Source organism: Perognathus longimembris, chromosome 23 (genome assembly GCF_023159225.1).
Source record: "Perognathus longimembris pacificus isolate PPM17 chromosome 23, ASM2315922v1, whole genome shotgun sequence".
Classification (NCBI taxonomy): Eukaryota; Metazoa; Chordata; class Mammalia; order Rodentia; family Heteromyidae; genus Perognathus; species Perognathus longimembris.
Genome location: NC_063183.1, coordinates 10,922,089 through 10,947,581, shown reverse-complemented (window position 1 = coordinate 10,947,581; position 25,493 = coordinate 10,922,089). Strand labels below are relative to the sequence as shown.

Below are 25,493 nucleotides of genomic sequence, written 5' to 3'. Positions count from 1 at the left end.
CTCTCAGCTCTTCTGACCTCGAAGTCACTGAAACTTCCTGCTTAAAGGTAGAAAAAGAGGCGGAGAGGCCAGATGATAGGTCGAACAGACCAACTTCAAGGGCTAGATAGATCAGAGCTTTGGGCTTAGTGGGCAATTTATTGCTGTTCCTTGCCTGATATTTATGTGCATCTTAACATCTTTAAAAAAAAAAACTTTTCTGGACCATGGAGGACCCAGTTTTCTGCTTTGGCCCTCTCCAGCAGTGACTTGTACTTGGAATAAAGAATCAGCTGAGGGGACTGGGAATATGGCCTAGTGGTAGATGCTTGCCTCACATACATGAAGCCCTGGGTTTGATTCCTCAGTGCCACATATATAGAAAACGCCAGAAGTGGCGCTGTGGCTCAAGTGGTAGAATGCTAGCCTTGAGCAAAAAGAAGCCAGGGACAGTGCTCAGGCCCTGAGTTCAAGGCCCAGGACTGGGGAAAAAAAACACGTTTGCTCATGACTGTAATCCTATCTTCTCAGGAGGCTGAGATCTGAGTTGAGGTTTGAAGCCAGTCGCTTGAGCCTGGCCAGGAAAGTCCAATTAACCACCAGAAAACCTGAAGTGGCTCTGTGGCTCAAAGTGGTAGAATGTTAGTCTTGAGCTGAAAAGCTCAGGCACAGCACTCAGGCCCTGAGTTAAGCCTCATGACTGGAACCTCCACCCCCCTCAAAAAAAAATTCAGCTCAAACAAGTGTATATAAAAAGAATATGGTCTTAATTCAAAGCTGAAATGCCATGCTTTTCTCCTTTTCCTGGAGAAAGGGGAAGGGAGAAGGTTGGTTTGTGTAAACATCCCATATTATCGGCAGATAAGGCCTGAGTCCCCCTGACAACCCCTGCTTGCCCTGTCGCTGTGACAACAGCTGACAACAGGAACTCAGACTCAGCACTCTGAAAGTTTGGAAGCAGAATCCAAGGTTTTTTATTCTACATGATGGCAGTATGCCAGTAATTACAGGTGAGCACCTGAAATCCTGCCATCATCTTGTCTAAATATAGGACAGGCTGTCACAGTGGGGGGTGCTAGCATCCCAAGGGGGCCAGAAATTGGTTCTCAGGAGAGACAGTGATGCTCTTATGCAAAAAGCTTGGATGTGCATGTACATTAAATCTGTGGAAATAAAATTGCACGAGGGGATCAGGAGAAAAACAACCAGGAAGGGTCCCGGTGGGGGAGATAGGAAGATTCTGAGGAGCAGAACAGGGCTTGTTAGGAAACTGAGTCACCAGGGTATTAGAATAAAGAAAGGAGAAAACAATCTTAACTGGTCAGATCAAGTCAGATCAACTCTAATGGAGAGTTGAAGAGGGACACCATGGTGACCTGAGGAGAGTCAGGAGACATGACAGCAGGGATAGAGGGGCTTAAGTAGGGTAAAAGTTAGGGAGCTGAGGGTTCCAAGAGTTTGCTAAGTTGCAGGTGTGGCAGGTCCTGGAATCTATTGTTTGCCCTGTTTGCAAGGAGCTCAGGTGCCTATCACCTGGGAATGGGGTAGGAGTGTGGGTTTTTACATGTAGCTTAATAGTCTGGACTAGAGACTGGGTTGGAGAAGTTCCGGAAAAATCCCTCAGAGGAAGGGTAGTCAGTGGACTAAGCCACAATATTGAGTTATGAGAACAGAGCGTATTCCTGTCAGGGCTGAAGTAGTTTCATCATCATAGCAGCTGCATCCTGCCTTTCCTTTGTTGTCTCAGAGTACTGCCTGATCACATTACCCCATGCCCTCTGTATTGATTATGCTGTGGGCTGCACAGTCTACTGTGAATCCATCCCACTTGTAGCACAGTTTTGGGACTGACTTGGAGAGATCAAGTCTGCCTCTCTCCCTTACTTCCTCCTTCATTCCTCCTTTCTTTCCTTCCTCTTTCCTCCTTCCCCCATCCCTCCCCCTCCCTCCCTCCCTCCCTTCCTCCCTCCCTCCCTCCCTCCCTCCCTCCCTCCCTCCCTCCCTTCCTTCCTTCCTTCCTTCCTTCCTTCCTTCCTTCCTTCCTTCCTTCCTTCCTTCCTTCCTTCCTTCCTTCCTTCCTTCCTTCCTTCTTGTGAACATGTTTGTACAAGTTACTCTTCCTTCCTTTGGATTGTGTCTTTGGGGTGATTTCCCAGAGGATTATTGCTTGCCTTCCTTCATTCCTCGCCCCCTCTTCTCTTCTCCTTTTCTCCCTTCCTCCTCTCTCCCTCTCCCAAAGCAGTTGTACTAGTTTAAAACACTACTAAAGGCTAGGGCTCCAGAAGCAGCAGAGACTGGCACAAATTCAGGGCTTACCATTCAGCAGACAATTATTGCATAGGAGTATGGTGTAACCTCTCTCATTTAGCTAAGGGCTATGGAGGGGCAAATTGAGCGAGGGATTTTTTCAGTTGAATGTGTCAGAAGCTGATTAAACTGATTAGAGCATCATGGGACTATACAGTGTATTAATGGGAAAGTTTGGACCCCTAGGATTTGCTCCTGAGCAGCTGAAAGGCTGAGAAGTGCCTTTTACTGAGGTGGGAAGGGTTGTGGGGAAGCCAGTTAGGGTGGGGTTGGAGCAGTTTGAAGCCCACAGGGGATGACTTCTTGCTACTTCAGGAGCCCCAAAAAGGCCTGTTAGGAGTGTTTCCTCTGCCCACCTAAACAGTGCTGGAGGTGGGCACCTGCTTCCTCTGTGAAGGGCACTCTGTTCACTCCTTTCCCATTCCCTCCCTCCCTCCTTCCCTCTCTCTTTCTTTTGGTTGGTTATGGGGCTTGAACTCAGGGCCTGGATGCTGTCCCTGAGCTTTTTTTTTTTTTTTTTTGCCAGTCCTGGGCCTTGGACTCAGGGCCTGAGTACTGTCGCTGGCTTCCTTTTGCTCAAGGCTAGCACTCTGCCACTTGAGCCACAGAGCCACTTCTGGCCATTTTCTATATATATGGTGCTAGGGAATCGAACCCAGGGCTTCATGTATATGAGGCAAACACTCTTGCCACTAGGCCATATTCCCAGCCCTCTCTGAGCTTTTTTGCTCAAGGCTACATCTGCTACTTTGAGCCACAGCTCCACATCTGGTTTTAGGTGGTTAATTGGAGATAGGAATCTCGCAGCCTTTCCTGCCTGGGCTGGCTTTGAACTGTGATCCTCAGATCTTACCCTCTTGAGTAGCTAGGATTAAAGATGTGAACCACCAGTACCTGGCTTTATTTTCTTTACCTATAACTGGATCTTAGAATTTGCTCTTTCTTCCTTCAAGTTAAAAAAGAAAAAAAAAGCTCAAACCAAAATAACATTAAAGACAATTGGGAAAACACAGAACATATCTATAAATATTCCTCCCTAGCACATCAAATATTTAGATGGTTAGCTATTGTACTTTTGTCTTTGTTCCAAGCTTGCGGATGCAGTTTGCATGATTGCATGGAGTCTGCACTTGAATTGATATTTCTCCCTTTATTATAACATTTATCCCCATTCCTTCTCTTCTCCACAGTTTTTTTTGGTAATTTATTTATTAAAGAAAAGTTTTTTTGACAAGGTGTTGTGCAAAAAGGGTACAGTTACATAGTAGGGCAGTGTGTACATTACTTGTGATATCTTACATCCTGTTTTTCTTTCCCTTCCCTAGGTCAGTAGACATATATACAATATACAATGTACCAAGAACATATACAATAGCCACGTGCCCTACACCGAAGAAAATTCGCCTAGGGCTTTAAATGTAATGTCGACAATAGTCTTATATGAATGTACATACATAGCTTTTGAGCTATTGTGATCCACTGAGAGGTCAATTTTTGACCTTTATATGTTGAGTAGTTGTTTGGTTTCAGTTACATAGTGTAGGGTCGCTGACCCAAACCTGTGGGAAATACCATTTGACAAGAAGTTTTTGGTTTCACAGACCTGGTCTCTACTGTCTCCCCCTCCCCCCACCTTAACAGTCATATATCAGGGATATATCATGCCCCTTTGTTTTCTGTGTTCTAGGCTTGTCTCACTCAACTTTATTTGTTCAAGTTCTGACCATTTCCCTGCGAATGCCAATATTTCACCATTTCTAATCGCTATGTAGTATTCCATTGTGTATAGGTACCATATTTTTTGGATCCATTCATCTGTGGAGGGGCATCTGGGTTGTTTCCATATTTTGGCTATTGTGAATTGTGCAGCGATAAACATGGAAGTGCAGATGTCTTTTTGATATCTTGGGACCTGTTGTTCAGGATAAATGCCTAGGAGTGGTATGGCTGGGTCATAGGGTAGGTCTATGTTGAGCTTTTTGAGAAACCTCCATACTGTTCTCCAAAGTGGTTGTACTAATTTGCACTCCCACCAACAATGGAGGAGGGTTCCTTTTTCCCTGCACCCCCACCAGCATTTGTTGTTGCCTGAGTTCAGAGTATAGGCCATTCTACACAGTTATTTTTTTTTAAAGGCAGCATAACAATCTGCCATATTGGTGTGCTATAGTTATTTAGCCTTTCTGCCCCAGTAGCAAAAGATGGCACCTTGCATTTGTGATGCTCTAGGTCTGCATTGGCAATCTGCAAGGGACCAAATGGTCTCCGCTCCAACCAAGTGCTCATCTCTGTTGCTCTACTGGTGAGAGTAGCCACAGGCAGTGGAAGGACATGGCTGCCTTCCAATAAAACTTTATTTACCATGACATAGCGGCTATATTTGAGCTGAGGGATGTACATTGATCCTTCTCCTAGGATACCGCAGCAAAAGGCTCTGTGCCTGAGATGCTGTGTTCAAACATCACTGGGTTGAGGTGGAAACAGCTTTTTTAATGTAGGCATCTTGGCTTTAACCCATTGTGGAAAATACTTGGGGCAAATTACTGAACTTCTGACTCTTAATTTCTTCTCCAGAAATGGAAATTGAAGGGAGTAGTGGATGTATAGTGCCTTACTCACTTCCAGGTAGATAGGGGGACTATCAAAGGGGCTATTTACCCATTTTCTCTTTCCTCCTTAGTTTTACTTTTTTTTTTTTTGGCCAGTCCTGGGCCTTGGACTCAGGGCCTGAGCACTGTCCCTGGCTTCTTCCTGCTCAAGGCTAGCACTCCGCCACTTGAGCCACAGCGCTGCTTCTGGCCGTTTTCTGTATATGTGGTGCTGGGGAATCGAACCTAGGGCCTCGTGTATCCGAGGCAGGCACTCTTGCCACTAGGCTATATCCCCAGCCCCCTCCTTAGTTTTACTTTTAAGGTACCAAAAAGATAGTTTGGTAATTTTTTTTTAGTTTTGATTTTGGCATGTGCTGCCACATGGCTGGTATGTCTACTGATTTACTATACTTGCTTCACTGGGGAATTTCACCTTGAATGTTTCTTGGTTACTTTTATCATGACATCTATGGTAGGTATTAGTGTCTCTGTAACTATGAGAGAAGATACAAAGTATTTGCACATTGCCAGTTTGGTGTTTCGTTTTGTTTTTTTCCCCACAGCAGAGATTGGCAAGCGGGGCTGGCCATATGTTTTGTAAATAGTTTTGTCCGTACACATCCACACTCATTTACTATCTCTGACTCTTCTCATGCTACAGGAGAAGGGTTGAGTAATTGTGTGAGAGACCATGGCTCTAGAGAACATTGATGGGGCCCATTATTCACCCATTTACAGATCTGCTGTGATTTGGTCCTTTTTTTTTTTTTTTTTTGCCAGTCCTGGGGCTTGGGGCTCAGGCCTCAAGCACTGTTACTGGCTTATTTTTGCTCAAGGCTAGCACTCTATCTCTTGTGCTACAGTGCCACTTCTGGCTTTTTCTGTTTATGTAGTACTGAGGAGTCAAACCCAGGGCTTCATGCATGCAAGGCAAGCACTCTCCTGCTAAGCCACATTCCCAGACCCATGTTTGCTACTTTGAGTGGATCCGCTGGGTGGAGGGTGCTGTGTGGGGGTCATGGACATGGTCAGAGGGTGAAAGAGGAGGGTGATTGCATCTGTTCTAATGCCTGCTGTCAGTGCTAAAACCTAGCTGTCAATGCATGAAGTCTGGAAACATACAATGCAGCCTCATTTTTAAGCTCCTGTCCTCTGTAATTACCTCTGCTAGGACAGTGGTCTATTCCAAGCCTGTTCACGTATACATTGTCTGTGGCTGCTTTCACACTACAGTGGTGGATGGAGGGGTTACAAAGACAGTCAGTCCTGTGGGCTGCAGAAACTAAAATACTGACCAGCTTTCTCCTGAAATATTTCACTGATCTCTCCATTCAAGGTATGTTAAACATGCTAAACCTGTACCATCATCCGTGAAAATCAGAAACTCAGCTCATTTGAGAGCCCCTGACAGAGACCTAGGCAGGGCTTGGTGGAAATGCTGACTACTGGTAGCTTCTCAGGGCACACTGAATGAACCACAATATCACTGTGGGTCCAGTAGTATCAGTAAGTCACTTACTGTGACTTGCCACTGTGTAGATCACTCAGTTCAGGGTAAAGGAGATCCGCGCCTAAGGGCAGAGCTTAGTGGCCATCACAGGGCCTGGACAAAGGTGGTCACAGATGGAAGGGCATGTGGAAGCAAAGCATGCTTTTTTGTGTGTATGTTTCTGGGGTTTAAACTTAGGTACTTGGACTTGCTAGGCAAATGTTCTAACACTTGTCTCAGAGCCCCAACCCTTTTTGCTTTCATTATTTTCTGAGTAGAATCTTGCTGTTTATGCTAGGCCAGCCTGGACTGCACTTGAATTGACACTTCCTATGTAGTTGGGGTAACAAGTGCATTCTACCTTGCCCAGTTTTTTATTGTTTGAGATGGGATCTTACAGACTTTTTTTTGCCTGAGCTGGCTCTGACCTGTGCGATCTTCCTGATCTGGACTTCCTGAGTAGTTAGGATTACAGATGTGAGCCACATGCCCTGATCAAACCATGTTTTTACTAGGGAGATAATCCAACATCCTCTCACACTGTTGGGGTTGTACAGATAGGAGGAGTAATTGATGAGCTGAGGAAAAGAGGGATGCTTGCCGGAGCTTGCTTTTAAGCAGGTGAGGAGTAACTGATGAGGCGAGGAAAAGAGGGGCACTTGCTGGAGATTGTTTTTGAGTAGTTAGGGGGAGATGGGACTCAGCACAGAGGAGGCTGAACTTAGCCTCCCAGAGCCTCAGTGCCCTCATCTGTAAAATGGGATGAGTGAGCTTACTTGGGATGGGAACTTCTTAGCTTTCTACTTCTGACAATTTGGGCTGACAGTTCTTGGTTGGCAGCTGCTCTGTTCACTGCCATGCTGTTTAGCTGTGACTTCTGAGACAGGGACTTAAAGGATGCCCTGAAGGTATTTCCTGGGTATCTGTCCATTTTTCTTTTCATTTCCATAGTGCTTGAACAAGAAATTATGCCTGCTATGTGTCTCAGGTTGCTCATGTTGGCTAGCACTGCCCTTGAGCAGGCAGGAGGCAGGAGTCAAGAGGCTGGGTGGGGTTTGGTCCCTTAAATCTCAGACTGCAGAGGGCTGAAGAGTGAGCAGATCTTGGGCAAAGGTCTTTTCCTCCCTCAGCCTCAGTTCTCTCAGTCCTTCTTTGTGAAATAGGCCAGCCATTTACCAACTCACCCATTGTAGCCGTTTTAGTGGGCGAGCATCAGCCCCCTGCTCTTCTTGGGCTACTGCAGGGCTGGAAGCTGGACTTTTCTGGGCCTTGTGGGGGTTGGGATGCTGTACTCTCTGCTGTGTGGCTGGACAAAGTAAGAAAGAGAAGGTCTGACTCCTTAGAGTCCTTGTGCTTGCAGAGCACAGGGCAGGATGGCATGATCTCATGTGGAAAACAAGTGTCCAGAGAAGGAAGGCCATCGTCCCTGTCACATGGCCAGCAGTGGTCTGGCTAGGATGAGAACTCAGGCTTGTGACTTCCTGTTCAGTATGCAGGCCCTCTCTAGACCTCTTGCCATTGATGAGTGGGCCTGTGCAGCCTGTACCCTGTGAGACCCCTTATCATAGGCTCAAATGCCTTTAGTGCCTGCTCTGAATGCATGATGGTCTCCCTAGAGTGGGGTTTGCCTGCCTGCAGAGAGAGAGATCACAGCCAGTGAGGTGGGCCACAGGGATGAGACCTATGCAGCCTCAGGTTGGGTCTCTGCAGAGCACAGGTTTTCTACTGCAGAGGCTTTGCAGGGCAAGGCTCAGGACACTGCTGCTGAATCTCCTAGAGCAAGCAGTAGAGCAGAAGATGGTAGGAATTCTTGTAGGAAGGGTAGGTGCTGTTCAAGTGTGGATCAGGAACCATCAATGGCGGCCTCACCTGGGAGCCTGGGAGACATGAGGAATGTCCAACTCTACCATCAACCTTCTGTCTACCTTTCAACTCCATCTCCAGGAGCCCTGCACACATGTTAACTTTGAGAATCATGGCATTAAGATTGTCAGTAATGAGATGATGATTACGTTTCTTGTACATTCTTTTCTGATTTCATCTCATATTTTTCACATAACTTTCTGTTGTTAATGAAAGGAAATAGCAAAGGCATTTCTAGGGGCAACAATTTGTCAAGTTTTCAGTTGGCATTGCCCAAGGGCAAAGAGTTGTTGGGAGTAGTACTTGGAAAAAGGAAGCAAGCAAGCCCGACTTCTCTATTTTGGTGTGAGGAAGGGAAGAGTAGAAACTAAACCTTCTTGTTGTAGGCAGAAAGTGGGAGGTATTAGATGTTGGAGACTGTGGGCAGGTGTGGTCTGTACCCATTCTGGTGGTACTTCAGGAAGGCCTCTTTCTGGTGGGCATGGTCTGTAGGCTTTTTCCTTTATCAAATCCTCTTCTAGAAGAAGCAGCGATGACATTTGCGGAGTCATCACTTTGCTATTTGTGTCCTAGAGAGACTGCTAGGCCTGGAGTAAGGCAGGAACCTTGGTCAGGAGTCCCAATCCAGGCTTCCACTACCCCTTAGAGTCCAAATTAGGCATGCAGAAACTGTGCATCATGTGGTGGTCATTGTTCTTGACTGCCTGGCCCTGGTTTGACTTGCAGGAAACCTTGGCTGTCTTGGAGCCAGTCTCCTGCTGATTCTCCCCAGTGCTGTACTCACAGAGTTGCCCAGGACAGAAGCAGCTAGCCAGCAAGTCAGTGCTTGTGGTGTAGAGCAGCTTTGAGTTTGAGTGTCCTTTGAAACAACTGCTCTGGGCTGGTATGTTATAATCCACCACCACATCTGCTGATTGGTATTTGACAATAATCTGCCTGGTACTTTGAGATACCCTTGCCCAGACCATGTTATTGAAAATTCATTGGTCATGTGTCTCATTTGGGAATGCTTCTGGCTGCAAGTTACAGCCTGATGTGCAGTGTTTTAAGAATCAGTTGGTTTCTAGGGTTGGCTAAGCAACTCAGAGATACTTGGGCAGGCATCTTTGCTTCTCTTGGGCTTTCCCAGGATGATTCTTTGGCTCCTCTCTTGTTTATGAACAAGGCTTGAGAATGGAGGAAGGAATAATGGCCATCCCATTTTTTCCTCCTCTGTATCGAAAGGTATAATGTTCCCAGAAACCTCTCTATTCCCCTCTGCTTACTTCTCATTGCCATAGGTCCTAAGGCCACTCTTAGCTGCTGAGAAAAGTGGTATAATCAGGTTTTCTGGTATGAATTGCTAAAAGTAGCTTAGCAAAGGGATGCTGGAAAGGGTGATACGTGAGGGATGGCAGGGCCTGCCATCCTGGGAAGCTAGGATTTTATGTTAGATTCCTGGCTGTCCAGTAGGGGCACTTTTGCTCTCCAGGGGACATCTGGAATAAAGATGTTTTGGTTGTCACAAGTCAGGTATATGTGTGCCAGTGGTATCTAGTGGTAGAGGCAAGGGATGCTGCCAAACATCTCACAATGGCAATAGTTTTAATGTCGAGACACTCTTAGACTGCTCTAGACACATCCTTCCAACTTGGGGAAAACTAGTTCCTTGAGATGCAGTGTTGGGCAGTCGGGCAAACATTGTTGCAGTGATGTAGATTAGTACCTATTTTGTTAAAGATTATCAGAGTACTGATCCTTGTGGGGGACCGCTGTATACTGTAATGCCTGCCTTAATGAGAGGCTGAGTGTCAGACAGAACTAATTAAGCATCATTTCATTTCAGGACCACAGACCAATGACAAAAGACAATTTCTGCTGGAGCGATTGCTGGATGCTGTGAAACAGGTAAGAAGAGCAAGCATGATTTTTGGATTGTGTAAGAATGTCCAAGACTTAATAGAAGTCAGTTTGTCCCCTTTGTATATGCAGATTTACTTTTCTTTTGGCTGGTTCTGGGGCTTGAACTCAGCCTTTTTTGTGTGTGTGTGTGATTAATTGGAGATAAGAGTCTCATAGACTTTCATGCCCAGACTGGTGTCAAACTGTGATCTTCAGGTTTCAGTCTACTGAATAGCTAAGTATTGCAGGCATGAGCTACTGGTGCCTGGAAAATTGTGTGTGTGTGTGTGTGTGTGTGTGTGTGTGTGTGTGTGTGTGGTTGTGGGGCTTGAACTCAGTGCCTGGGCACTGTCCCTAAGCCTCTTTGTGCTCAAGGCTAACACTCTACCGCTTGAGCCACAGCACCACTTCTAAATTGTATGTATTTTTGATGGTAAATTTAGACATTTTGCAAACATGCTATCCATAGCAAAGATTCTGTCCGTATAAGAGTTTAGTAGGGCTGGGGATATGGCCTAGTGGCAAGAGTGCCTGCCTCATATACATGAGGCCCTGGGTTCGATTCCCCAGCACCACATACACAGAAAATGGCCAGAAGTGGCGCTGTGGCTCAAGTGCCAGAGTGCCAGCCTTGAGCAAAAAGAAGCCAGGGACAGTCCTCAGGCCCAGAGTCCAAGGCCCCAGGACTGGCCAAAAAAAAAAAAAAAAAAAAAAGAGTTTAGTAGACGAGCTGAGAATATGGCCTAGTGGTACAGTGCTTGCCTCATGTATGTGAAGCCTTGGGTTCAATTCCTTAGCACCAATTATGTAGAAAAAGCCAGAAGTAGTGCTGTGGCTCAAGAGGTCGACTGCTAGCCTTGAGCAAAAAGAAGCCAAAGACAGTGCTCAAGCCCTGAGTTCAAGCTCCAGGACTGGCAAAAAAAAAAAAAAAAAAGAGTTTACTAGATAGCCAGGGGTTAGTGGCTCATGCCTGTAATCCTAGCTACTCGGGAGGTTGGAATCTGAAAATTGCAGGTCAAAGCTAGCCTGGCCAGGAAAATTTATGAGACTCTTATCTCCAGTTAACTACCCAACTAGCTCCACTAGAAGTGGAGCTGTTGCTGAAGTGGTAGAGCACTAGCTTTGAGCACAAAATTTCAGGGATAGCTCCCAGGCCCCAAGATCAAGTCCTAGGACCTGTATGTGTGCACAGACACAGACACACAGACACACAGAGACACACACTGACACACACACGAGAGAGAGAGAGAGAAAGAGAGAGAGTGAGCAAGAGCGCAGTTGATAGTGGTGATAGCCACATAACATTATGAGTTGGATTTTACAGTTACAAAGGGGTAACATGGTAAGTTTTTTTTTGTTGTTATTCTTTTTTTGTGGGGTAGTTGTGGAACTTGAACTCAGGGTCTGAATGCTGTCTCTGAGCTCTTTTTTGGGGGGGGGGGCAGTCCTGGGGCTTAAACTCAGGACCTGAGCACTGTCTCTGGCTTCTTTTTGCTTAAGGCCAGCACTCTACCACTTGAGCCACAGTGTCACTTCTGGCTTTTTCTGTATATGTGGTGCTGAGGAATTGAACCCAGGGCTTCATGTATATGAGGCAAGGCCTCTACCACTATGCCATATTCTCAGCCCCCCTGAGCTCTTTTGTTCAATTAATACTCTACCACTTCCAGTTTTCTGGTGGTTCATTGAAGATAAGAGTCTCATGAACTTTTCTTCCTGGACTGTCTTTGAACTATGATCCTGAGATCTCAGCCTCCTGAATAGTTAGGATTATAGGCATAAGCCACCAGCTCTTGGCCTTGTTATTTTCTGTTTTATCACAAATAAATGTAAAGAATAATTGTGGGGCTGGTAATGTGGCTTACTGGTAGAGTGCTTGCCTAACATGCATGAAGCCCTGGGTTCTATTCTTCAACACCACATAAACAAACAAAAAAGCCAGAAGTGGTGCTGTGGCTCAAGTGGTAGAGTGGTAGTCTTGAGCAAAAAGAAGCCAGGAACAGTGCTGAGGCCCTGAGTTCAAGCCCCAGGACTGGCAAAACCCAAAAAACCCACCCAACAAAAAAACTCCCTGGCTTTCTTTTTAATCTACCCTGGATAAATTTCATTCAGTACAACTAAATGACTTGTATGAAGCTTGATTTATGCACTTCTAATTTTATAGTCAGTCATAAAAACTTGGAGACCCTGTTGAAAAGGCATTATCATCTCTGATTTGTGGAAGTTCTATTTATTGCCTGTGAGCTCTGCCTTACCAGTCAGCTGCCGACACCCAGGAGCAGTTTCTTGGTGCTTTGTAGAAGGTGCTGTTTCCTGTTCATTTTGTCTTCCTATGGAGATTCACCTCCACACAAGTGGGGGAGAAAGGCTTTCTTCAAGTGGCAGCTGGGAAGCTGAGATGTTTGCCTTCTTACTTCCTGCGCTGACACCCTTGGGATGCCCTGACTCAGCTCCTGAAGTTTCGGGCCCCTTCTGACTCCTCAGGGGTCAGCCCGTGTGGGCTGTTTTGTGAGGTTTTTGAGTGTCTTATCCCAACAGCTTACCTCAGCAGTTTCTTTTTCTGTGCAGTGTCAGATTCGCTTTGGAGGAAGAAAGGAAATCGCCTCTGATTCTGACAGCAGGTAAGGTTGTGGCTCCTAAAACCACTTACCCTTGCGACCCAAGAGTTGGCAAGAGATGGCTGGCAGCTGCATTCTGCTTCTGTGACCAGTTGTACAGTGTGTGGATTGGGTTCACTATGACTTTTTGTGTGGTGACAACTGTAAAAACTCCTGCTTGCCTGTTTTTCTCCCTTGAGGAATATGTTTTGAAGGACCTACTTCAGATGCCTTTTTGTATAACGTTTTTTTCAAGATAGTTTGTAAATTTGCAAACTCAGAAACCTAAAAACCCATTTACTGGGAAATGGTCAGTCAAGTGAAATCCATCAATGGAATAGCATGTTATACGGTCATTACAAATGATATTCATGCAGAATTTCTTTTTGTCAGTCCTTGGACTTGAACTTGGGGCCTGGGTGCTGTCCCTGAATTTACTTTGCTCAAAGCTAGTGCTCTTCTACTTAAGTCACAGCTATACTTCTGTCTCTTCCCCATACTTTATTGGAGATAAGAGTCTCATGGACTTTCTTGTCTGTGATTTGCAGATCTCAGCCCCCTGAGTAGCTAGGATTATAGATGTGAGCCACCAGTGCCCAGCTAGAATTTGTTTTTAAGGTAGCACTTTACAAATTGTATGTGTAATGAACATACACATGTCAACAATAAAAAAGCAGGATTAAATTATACAAGTGCACATTGTCTAGTTATATCAAAGAAATCTGGCAAAAAGGAGACCACAATGTGGACAGAGGTAGTAATGAAGTAGGAACATTGGAAATCTTTATGTCTTTGGTATTCTCCATTTATTTCCTGTGGTCATGTATTCGTTTTTGGTTTAAAAGGAAGTCTTAAAACTCACCGTAAACATTCACAACCCAGGAATGGCTGACATAGTTGCCTAAGCTTATGACATTGGCTGGACACATACATTTTTGGCAGGGGTGAGAGACACACAGACGCCAGCCCTTGCTGGAAGTTCCCTGTGATGTCAGAGCTGATTTCTGCTCTGCGGCCTGTGGAGAGGCTGATGGAACAGGCCTACTCAGCATTCATCTCACCTACAGTGTCCATGCCCTCATTGCTGGCCCCCAGCCACCCATCAGAGCCCGTCACTGCCTTATCTGCTTGATCCTCATCCTCTTACTCTCCTGTGAAACTTTAACAACCATGATCAAAGCTTGTAGAGACATATTTAACAGAGCTCTGGGGATTCTTTGACAGTGGTGCCCACTGGAAATGACCCCTTCCTTCTATGCTTAGTTTCCCATAACATATATCACCTATCAAACTCATCATGATGCTGTTTAGTTGTGTATCTTCCCTGTCTCCTGGCACCAAACACCAGCTCTGTGAAGACAGGGATGTTTAGCAGTCTTGTTTTTTTGGGTAGCTCTCTAGTGCCCCTCTGCATCTGGAAGGTGCTCAGTGCCATCTGATGAGTGTGTATGTGACAGTCGCCATGTAGCCAGGTACTTACCTGCTTACCTGTCCATACCACAGGCCTATGAGCTTTGTGAACAGAGTTGCCAATCCCCCTTCATTTCACAGGGTTTGGCACAGACATTCTGTGCCGACCACACATTAGAGTCTCAGTGTTTGTTGATGGCATTAGCATAGTAGACAGAGTTACTGACTCAGTTCTTCCTGAGGGCCTACTGTGAACCTTACATGCATCAGAATCACCCGGCGGGCTCGTAAACTAGTGATTCAGATGTCATAGTCCATCCTCCGTCCACTGAGTCAGTCTGTGTAGATGTGCACGAACAGGTGTGGGAGGGTTTGCTTGGCAATTTGCATTTTTGATAAGCTCCTCAGACGATTGCAGTGGATGTCAAAGCTTCTGGTCCCATCAGTGTTACAGGTGCTAAGATGCAGAGCTAACCAAGGGCTCCTCATTTCCTGGCCAGATTGCTTTGTGTGTGTGTACATGTGGTAAGATTGTGTGTACTTGTGGATGTATCCATGACTTCTGGTGTCACTTTTCTTCTATCATTCCATAATTGAGTTGTTTTATTTCCTTAGAGAGGCAGTTATACTCTGAATGTAAGGTTAATGCTCTTAACTTATATTTTGTAAAATAGTAGAATTAAAAAAATGTTAATTCCTCTGCAATTGCTGTTGTTTTATGACTAGAAGCAGTATACTGCTTAATATTAATGATAATAGTTACTGTTATTGCTTTTGCTATTCTTTATGTTGCTCAGTCTTTGAGACCACTTCAGGAAGAGCAGTAGACTTTCCTTGCCTTATGGATGAGAAAGCAGACTTCAAAACCATGCAGCCTAAGTTGGTGGTTATTTTTCCTTATTTTTTTTTTTTTTTTGTGTGGTTACTGGGGCTTGAACTGAGGGTCTGGTTGCTGTCCCTTAGCTTTTTGCTAAGGAGCCATAGCTCCACTTATGGCTTTTGCTGGTTAGTTGGAGATAAGAGTCTCTTGGAATTATCCTCCCAGGACCCTCAGATCTCAGCCTTGTGAGGTGTGTTCTTGTGACGAATGATTGAAAAGGAGGGCAGATTCATTTTGCCTTTAGAGGTTACAGTGTGTGGTTGGCTGGCTACCTTGTTTCTGAGCTTGAGGTGAGCAGAACTTCATGGCAGAAGGGCAAGTGGAGCTGAACAGCTTGCCTCAGGTGTTTGGGAGGGGGTGGGGGACAACCTTAAGAGGCACACGTCAATGACCTATCAATTCCATAACCTATCTAATACTGTCTTTATCCAATGACTTCTCCAAAGCCCCATCTCTGAACACTGTTGAACTGGGAACTCAGACATTTTGGGGACAGTTACATATCTTGGACAGGTTTGAATTCTCCTGAGCTTTTGGGAGGAAATGAGTCCTTAGACAGTGTAGTTTATGTTATTTACCTAGCTTAAAAAATTGTATTAGGTATTATAGGAGCCTTGGAGATGATTTAAAGTATAAGAGAAGATGTGCGTAGTTCTAAGCAAATACTATGTCAATTTATATAGGAGTCTGAAGCACCCTCAGATTTTGGTATCCACTGGGGGTCTGGAAGCAGTCCCCCTCAAACACAGAGATGGCTTCATGGTGGCTTTCTTTCTCTTATATCGCATCTAGTGGTTACTTTGATTTTGAGGCTGGGTTTTCTTCCCACTTGTGGAATTCCTTCTCAGTTGCAAGTCCTGATCTTATCTTTGCAGTGTATTTGGCCACAGGCAGTAGGAAAGGCCTCATAACTGCCCCATTCCCTGAGAGGGAAAGTGGGCCAGCACTTGAATTGCTGGTAGAGGTCTGCAGGTGCGGTTGAGTCATCTCTGTTCCTTATCACTGACAAGTAAGTGGTCCTGAGGGAGCTTTCTGGAACCCTATAGGCTTCTGTAGCAAAAGGTTGACTTGGGGTCATGATCCATCAAGAGTATAGCCAGTAGAGGAGAGATCACTGAAGTCTGGGTGCTTTATGAAGGTGACATGGACACAAGGTGGCCAAAAGTCCAGCGGTTGCTACCTATGGTCACTATGTTGAAATGGCAGTCTAGTCTCTCTGTTGTACAGAGCTGTGTATAGTCAGCTTGTCTTAAGGAAGAATGTTATATATACCATCAAAAATGATAAGGAAAGAGATCAAAAGAAATTTCAAAATTGAAAAATTCAAATCCTGGTGTATACACATCCCACAGTTCATTTGATGTGTAGAGATTCTTGGTCAGTCTCACACTGTTGTTCTAAGTGGTTGTGTGATCTGCTGAGTGTGACACCTGGCTCCCAGCATGGGTCACACTTCATTGTTTCCTAGCACACACTTTCTCCAAGTGAGAGACAATATCATTTTCAGTGTTAAATGTCACAGCATTAGTTTTCTTTTAGGCCTTTTTCAGGTTCAGTGATAGAAGCTGCAAAGATTTGGTTTGGGATTAAGTTGTACTGAATGTAATTGCAAATATTTGATTGTTTTTGACCTCTGAAAATGTCAGCATATTCAAAATAATGAGTTCAAAATAACGTATCACTTACAACTTCTCCCTTTTTAAAAAAAAACTGTGTAGGTCAGATTGAACTCAGTTCAGTCTCTGGCCATAATGAAGTCAGAATTTAATATTTTAATTTCCTTATAGGGCTACTCTGTTATGTAACCCAGTGCTGGTAACAATAGCAGTAGATTTTTTTTCTTTTTATAAAATAGGCATATTTGGCCAGGCACCAGTGGCTCATACTTGTACACCTAGTTAGAAGCTGAGATCTGGGGATTGTGGTTTGAAGCCAGCCTGGGCAGGAAAGTCTATGAGACTTGTATCTCCAATTAACTAGCAAAAACCCAGAAGTGGAGCTGTATCTCAAGTTATATAGAGTGCTAGCCTTGAGCAAAGAAGCTCAGGGACAGCACCAAGGCCTTGAGTTCAAGCCCCATGACTGACACAAAGGGGTGGAGGGATAGCTGGGTATGGTAGTATATGCCTATAATACCAGCTTGGTGGGGGGGCAGAAATAGGAGGTTCATAGTCCAAGATCAGGCAAAAGTGTGAGACCCCCATTTGAAAAATAAAAGTAAAAGGACTGGGGACATGGTTCAAGTTATAGAGTATTTGCTTAGCAAGCTTGAAGCCAAGTTTATTCTTCAGTGCCAGTACAACAACAAACCCAGAAAAAGGGCAAAAAAGTCAGGCATATGTAAAGGAACAAAATGAATCAAATTTAAGACAAATAAACAATATACATAATAATACACATTGTCAGCTGTGCCAAAAGGAATGGAGGTGTGGTAAAGACTGGAATTATAGAGGGTACCAGCAAGATTGGAGCTGTTATAGGTTTGGGGCTGGTATGGGGTATATTCTGTTCCTACCTCAAGTCCAGTGTGTGTGAGTGTGTGTGTGTGTGTGTGTGTGTGTGTGTGTGTGTGTGTGTGTAAGAGGAGGAGGAAGAGGATGGAGAGGAAGAGAGGAAGAGAGAGAGAGATTTGATCTTGTGAGGTTCACCAGCAAGCTTCAGCAGTTGTGTCCCTCCCCAGCAGGCCTTCACTATACCCCTCCACCATGTCTGTTTGACATCATTGTCTGCTTTCCTTGGTGAACAAAGGCTCATTCTTGTGGTTATCCCATGTTCTGCCAGTCTGACTGGCATGTGGTGAGACTTTAAAATAGCTTTTGATTATTTTGCCTTTTAGAAATAATGGGCCAAGGACTCAACAGACCCTGGAAGTTTCCTCGAAGGCTGATATGTTCCTGTTCCACAGAGATGCCTTCTTCTATGTGGATTTAGAAAACAGAACCAGGAAATTTGCCCTTGGACTTATCGCTAGAAATGGAAAAGGAGGGAGGGGGAACAGGAAACAGAATGTGAGATTTGGCTGGACCTCAGTTTGAATCTGTGTGTTGCCAGTTCTGAGGGGCTCTTGTGATTCCAGGCAAGTCTCTGTCGTGTGCCCCAATTTTGTCATCTGTGAGATGGGGGTGGTGCTTGTGTCCATCACTGCCACTGGCTGCCTTTGCTATTAAGTGGCGATGAGCTGGCCTTAGGTTTTCTTTCTTTCATTTATTTATTTATTATCTATCTATCTATCTATCTATCTATCTATCTATCTATCTATCTATTTATTTATTTGCCAGTTCTGAGGCGTGAACTCAGCCTGGGTACTGTCCCTGAGCTGCTTTTACTCAAGGCTAGCACTCTGCCATTTGAGTCACAGCACCACTTCTGGCTTTTTCTGTTTGTGTGGTACTGAGGAATTGAACCCAGGGCTTCATGCATGCTAGGCAAGCACTCTACCACTAAGCCACCTAGGCCTTAGGTTTTCATCTCAGATTTAAGAGACTATAAATGTCTGTCAGCATTTCAGGGACAGGTCTGAAGGAATCAGAAGGGAGTTTCTTCTTTCAAAGCATGCCAGGAAAGGAGGGATTTGGTGATTTTCTTCTTCAGTTACCAAGGAATTAGAAAGAATTTTGGACTTTCCTGAAGCTACACAACAAGACCAGCTGCCCTTGGCTGTTCCCCAGGTTCCTCTTATGGTAGCTAAAGCCCCAAGCACTGTCTTCCAACCCCCAGGACATGGAATGGTTTCCAAGGCCGCTTTGTCCCCTCACATACCCCTGTGTGGGATTTTTATCCTCACCCTCACATGTTCCTTACCAGCCGCCTGTGTTGGAGGTGTCGACCTCCTCCTATGCTATGACTCTTGTTCTATAAAAACTACTGGGACTCATTAACTGGATTTGGCATCTCCCTACCCCAGCCCTTTATTCCATAGTGAGGCTTCCTAGTAGGTGGCTCCTTATTGTGTGTGAGTTTTCTTGTGGTGCTGGGATGGAGCCCACACACATGCTAGTGGCGCTTTCCCACCCCTGGCCTATGTCACTGGGCCTATGTGTTCTTATTTTCTGTACTGATAAGTGAATTGACCTTCTCCCTCCCTCCCTCCCTCCCTCCCTCCCTCCCTCCCTCCCTCCCTCCCTCCCTCCCTCCCTCCCTCCCTCCCTCCCTCCCTCCTTTCTTTTTTATTTTTTGGAAGCAGGCTTACTCTATAGCTCAGGCTTGTCTAGACATTGTGATCCTCTTATCCTAACCTCCTAGGTGCTAGAATTACAGGTGTGAGCCATCACTGTGAATTAATTTCTCCTTGGAAAATTATTATTTTTAGAAAATGTGCAGCTCTAGGGCCTCTAACAAATCTGAGCTACATTTCCATATCTGAATTTAAATAACTATTTATCTTGAGTTTACCACTCACAGGGCTCATATTAAACAGCATGTAAGTACCAGTGTCATCGCTGTCATTCTTCTCCTCCTCCTCCTCCTCCTCCTCCTCCTCCTCCTTCTCCTCCTCCTCTTCTTCCTCCCCCCTTCTCCTCCTCTTTCTCCTCTTCCTTCTCTCCTCCTCCTCCTCCTCCTTCTCTCCTCCTCCTCCTGATGGTAGGAAGAGATAGAGAGCATGTGGTGTGGGCTTTGGTGATAGACATACACCTTCAAGCCCACTCTGGGCACAAGTCACCAATTAATTACCATGTGGGTAATTATGACTTCCATAGCCTCTAAATTTTTAGAGCTGCACAACCATTCCAGAACGGAACCAAATTTAACTGGTTTTTATAGGTGCATGTTGTAGCATGAGTACTTGATTCCTTTTGGTTACTTGATAGCCTTCCACTGTATGGCTATACCACATTTTACTTATGTATCATCTGGTAAACAGCTGTATGCCTATATATATAAAGACTTGGAATGCTTTTGTTGTCATGCTGTTTGAAAAGCTAAAACGTTATGATTAGGTGTCTCACTGAATTAAAAGTACATCCCCAGGCTGGCAATATGGCTTAGTGGTAGAATGCTTGCCTTGCATGCATGAAGCCCTGAGTTCGAGTCCTCAGTACCACATAAACAGAAAAAGCCAGAAGTGGCTCAAGTGGTAGAGTGTTAGCCTTGAGCAAAAAGAAGCCAGGGGCAGTACTCAGGCCCTGAGCCCAAGCCCCAGGACTGGCAACCCCCCCCCCCCAAAAAAAAAAAAACCCACAAAAAACAAAACCACCACCACCAATAACAACAACAAAAAACCCAAACAAATAAAAGCACCTCCGCAATTTGCTAACTTGGAATGACCATTTGCTATGAGGAGGTGCACAGAGGCAGCCAGCCTGCCACAAAGAGACTGGAGAGCACTATGGGAAGCAGTAGGGACTGAGCTGAGAAAATGAAGCAGGCACCTCCTTCTTTCCAGAAGTGTCAACTACCTGAGCAAAGACTACAAGTCCCAGATGCCTTAGGTGGCTGGTTATGGAGAACACCTCTGTGTGTGCCACCTTGAGCAAGAAGGTACATTCCTTTGTGCCCTTCCTGAACCCTACCTAGTCTTAGCTGACCTGGATTTGAATTACAAATTAACTAAGACCTTCTGAGTTGCAGAATGAACATCTGATCTGTAATGTCAGTTCCCTCCGTGGCACATGGGCAGCTCTCTGCTAGAGGAGACAGTTGTGGATGTCTCTTACCATAGGGAGTGCCAGGTGTTACTCAGAACAAGGAAGCACTAAGGAAACTTCCTGGGAGCAGGGACCCTGGTAACTTCTTGGATGACCAGTAGATACAAGTTCAGATCAAATGAGAAGGTGAAAAAGGGACATGGAGTGGCTTTGAGCAAGATAGGCATTGTAATGGCTGAGTATAGGAACAGCAGGGATTGTCTGCTGTGTTAGCTAGCTATGACCTTGTGAGCATGGGAGGGGTGATGGTGATGCTGATCTCATGAACTGAGTTTGTGCCGCACCTGTTCACCTGCATTCCATTCCTGTTAGGGGCCAGGATTTTTCTAGAGCTAGTGGCCTGTATGTGCTTTGGAGCCAAGTGAACAGCCAGGGCTTGTCAAATGGATTGTATTTGCAGAGATTCCTGTACAGGTTAAGATTTTGCTTAAGTACACAGAAGTGTAAACACAGTCCAAGGGGTTTTGTTTTTGTTTTTCCTGAGGTAGGTTCCTGGACTCACTCTATTTTTAGCTACTGTAGACTCTAGTGATTTTGGTGGGTGTCTCAGCTTTTAGGAGCTCTCAAATATATGGAGAAAGAGAGCAAAATCACATCTAGTATTTTATAGAGTCATCTGCTTAGCTGAGAGGGTGGTTTCTGTGTAGGGGAGTGTTCTACCCAGGGGAAAGTTATGTAGAATGTATGCTCACTATGCTCTAGGTCCAAGGGCCTGGGAAAGACAAGCTAGGAGGTGAAAAGCAGATAGTGTGGCTAAGGTGAATTACTAGGTTCAGCTTCCTCTAGAGAGGCTAATTTTGGTCACTTAGTAGTGGCCCTCTAGAGTGCAGGAATGGATTAGTGATATCTGCCATGGGCACAGAAGTCTGTGTGAGGGTGTGAATGCATCTGCTGATGCTGTGTTAAAGTTCTCTGGCATAGAAGTGAAATAACTGTCTTAGACTACAGGTGCTTTGTCTTGGTGGAAAGGGGTATATTGGATGAGCATGGGGTGTGTGGATCTGGGGTACTACTGCTTACTGTGAACTGTCTGCAGGAAGCTGCTTAAGTACCTTTAAAACAGTTTTGTCGAGTATAAAATGGAGATAACACCTCACTGTATCCTAAGTGGGTGGGAGGAGCTAGTGAAATAATGGGCTGGGATGTTTTTTAATGACGTTGTAGTGTTGATGTTGTAGCTGTAGTGTTGTTACCACAAGTTGTGGTGGTGGGTGGAGCAGGACATCTTCATAGTTTGGCAAAGTTGCTGGTGGCCCAGGGTCTTTGCACTGGGCCCTCTGTTGAATCTGTTGTCTTTTTGTCATATTCAAGGCCACAGACTTTAAGTCTGACTTTGCCACATCTCCCCCCCTACTGTGTTGGCTGCTTTATTTTCTTTGGAGTTTTCATGAGTGGAAACACACTGCTGAACTTTTTTCTTTGTGCCCTTCCTGTGCTGAACATGCAAACACAGTAAGATGAGACCTTGACGGTCTCATTCACACTTTGCAGCCTCAGAGCACAGTACAGTGCCTGGTATGTGAGAGATGGCCGATTACTTAGCCTGAGCTGCACAAGGGAAGGGAAAGGCTCTGAGTCTGAAGATCTAATTGAGCAGGGCCCAGGAGCCCCAGAAGGATGCTGAAAATTGGGGGTGATCTCCTTCTCTACATGTTTCTGAATCACCCATTTCTTTGGTTATTGAGAAATAAATTCAATTAAATACACAGATACTGAACTTAATTGAAAATTCCATCAGCCCTGGATCTAAGTTCATGATGTTATCTCTCAGAAGGAAATAAAGAACAAGAATCAGAATTCATATTTATTTTAGTGTAAGTAACAGGCCATGAAATTGCACAATGTTTCCAATTTGGCAGGCTAATGAATTCAGTCTGAAAATGTAATCATGTTCTTTCATCCACAAGTGATAGGAATTAGAGTTGAATTTGAGAATTGGATACAGTTAACTAACACCCAGCTCCTACCCATAAGAACTGATTTGTTTATAAATTGGTGTTGTTTCCCCCCCCACGTTAGCTGGCACAGTCCTTCCCCTCCCCTCCCCTCCCCTCCCCTCCCCTCCCCTCCCCTCCCCTCCCCTCCCCTCCCCTCCCCTCCCCTCCCCTCCCCTCCCCTCCCCTCCCCTCCCTTTCCCTTCCTTCCTTCCTGTTGCTCCCCATTACTACATTTTCAGGTGTCTGGTGAGTATGGGGAGACTGTAGGGTGTCCCTGAATTATGTGAGAGGAACATAAATGGGGTGTGTGCAGTGGCCCAGGTCAGTCATCCAGCCCTGCCTGTAAATCCAGATGTCTCCAGAGTTTATACCTGTGACTTGCTGACCCTTCCTGGAGATGCAACTCCTGTTTGTTTGGTCCTGCCCCGTCTGGTGGACTGACCAGTCCCTGGTTCTCTTGCCTGCAGGGTGACCTGTCTATGTGCCCAGTTTGAAGCTGTCCTGCAGCATGGCTTGAAGAGGAGTCGAGGGCTAGCACTCACAGCGGCCGCCATCAAACAGGCAGCGGGCTTTGCCAGCAAGACTGAGACAGGTACTGTACTGTCCACTGGGGCTTGGAGGGGGCTATCTTTCTTCTGGTGTGTTCCCTTTTTATTTTCTCTTTTCTTCTGAGTAAGATAATTGTGTGGGCCTCCTCTGGGTGTCTGTGCTTATTTGAAGAAATTGATGTCTTATTTGTAGGGAAAAAAGCTAACAAGACCCATTGGTGGTGTTTGGTGTCTTAGTTGAAATTCTCAGAGCTGTGAGTTCCCCACTCCTCTGGTTTGGGGTTGAAGAGGAAGCTCACCAGGGTGGCTTGAAAATGAATCACCTGTGCTCACTTCATGCACAGGGCTAGCATGGCATTTCATAATTAAATGTCTTCCACAGCAACGGGAACCTCACAAGTCTCTGAGCTTAGATTCTATCCATTGAATGTTGTAAAAATATGTCCTTGAAGAAGGGAAAATGCTAGTAGCAATAACAACCATTAAAACAGCGCTAGTGTGGGCCTGGCTCTGTGTGAGTTGGTGTGTGATGTAGTAACACGCAGCATGAGCCTGGCCCTGTGTTAATCTCTGACAGAAGTGACTTCACTCCTCTCAGAAGTGGCAGGGATCTTTGTTACCTCCAGGGGAGGTCGAGGAAACAGCTGTCCCTGATCACAACTTCTGGTTGGAAGTGAATCATGTGTTGAGCCAGCTGTGGTCACCCCCTTCCCCCCACTGATGAAAGGAGGTTTTTCTGCCACTCCAGCCCCTCCGTCCTCCTTGTCCCTGTGCTAATATGTTACTGCTGCCACCAGCTCTTCCTTCATAGCTAAGTCTTGGTGCTGGCTTGCTGGGCCAGCTCTGAAAATTCTAGTTGATTCACAGGTTGCTATGCTTCCTTTCTTTCCTTTCAGCCCTTTGGCAACTCTTTTTTTCCCCCCTTTTCCTCTGTTTCTCTCACCAGTTGCTAATTTTCAGAAATGAATATGGTTCTGTTAGGATTAAGAGAAAGCTTTGGGGGGCTTCTAGTCACCATTTGATTTTCAAGGCTTCTGGATCCCCTTCTTAAAGAGCCAGGGAAGAGGCCTAAGCTCAGAGGACAGCCAGCGCCAGGGGCCTCAGTGGCTGTGTGCATCACTACCCTATGTATGGGCTCCTTCTCTCCCTTTCCCTTCTCCGTCCTCTCCATCCAGACTCTTGTCCTTTGGTTCTTCCTGTTACTGTTCAGATTAGATTTCCTGCCTTGTGTTACTTGGCCCTGATGTTCAGACAGGCAGCAAGGTGTTCAAAAGTACCCGTATCCCCAACGCCAGGGGGGCTTAGCCAGAAGTCTCTACCTGCTCCCTGTAGGGATGACCTAAGGGTAGGCAGAGGCTTTGACTATTTTCTGGGGGTACTCCTGGTGTCCAGTGGCAGTTAGAAGCTCCTGATTCTAACTTCTAACTTCGTGTAGGGTGGCTGCCAAGGGCTTCAGTGCCATCACTGTGGGCAGGGTTCATTAAACATTCATTTGCTGCTGGACAGCCCTGGCTGATTAAGACCTCCTTCTCTGTAGCAAATGCTGGAGGAGAGCCTGAGGCTGTTCAGCAGTTGTGAGCTGGGAATGATGCTGTCATGGCTTCTTCCTTGGTCCCATCCCTTGTGGTGTCTTAGGACAGAGAAGGATTGGATGCAAAGAGCTCCATGTTTCCTCCTCTACACTGGGGCAGGTGGGCACTCTATGTGCTTCCATAGAGGTTAAGACCCTGCCCACTCAGAGACTGCTCAGGCAAGCTCTTTGGGACATCTCCTTGCTTCTGTCTCCTTGGGCGTAAGAGGAGGAATTCATGGGACCTGCCTCCTGGAGCTGACAGAAGCTCGAAGAGGAAGTGCTTGCAAATTCCAGGGCCAGGCACAGAGATCGCAGCATGGGAGCAGGCTTCCAGGGGGGCTGATGATGTCCTTTTTTGGATGATAATACCTTTGGCTCAAATTATTTAATAAGGTATCCAAGTTCCCACAGCTGGTAGAGGTAGAGCCGAGGATTTCAATCGAGTCTGATTGGGTTTGAATTCCTGGCTCTTCCTGGCATTTCCCTCCTCAGCCAGCAGGCCTGTGCCCCTCAGTGGCCCCACCCCTGGAGACCACTGTGGCTTGGTTGATGAGAATCAATGCCAAGCTACCCCCAAAGCTGTGGTATTAGCTCCATTACAGGTGAGAGGGGAGAAAAGCTGAGCCTCAAAGGAATGGCCAAAGGAAAGGATACTGTTGAAAATCACAATATAGTAGATAATGGTGAGCCTGCCCTGAGGCATAGCTGTACTGGGTCCTCTTGGGGAAAGCTAGATGCAAGATGGAGTCCAGGAGCTGATGTCCTTGTACTGTGTGCTCATAGTTTGAAAATT

General features: G+C 45.7%; 1 protein-coding gene across 3 annotated transcripts in view; it reads left to right on the top strand.

Annotated features, from left to right (window-relative positions):
• Snx29 (sorting nexin 29) overlaps positions 1 to 25,493 on the top strand; it is a 226,508-nt gene that overhangs the window by 7,883 nt on the left and 193,132 nt on the right. For all 3 annotated transcript variants that reach the window (XM_048332417.1, XM_048332416.1, XM_048332418.1), the window contains exons 2-4: positions 10,055 to 10,116; positions 12,679 to 12,731; positions 23,047 to 23,171. In XM_048332417.1, coding sequence (XP_048188374.1) covers positions 10,055 to 10,116; positions 12,679 to 12,731; positions 23,047 to 23,171 — 240 coding nt within the window. The remainder of the gene's footprint in view (positions 1 to 10,054; positions 10,117 to 12,678; positions 12,732 to 23,046; positions 23,172 to 25,493) is intronic.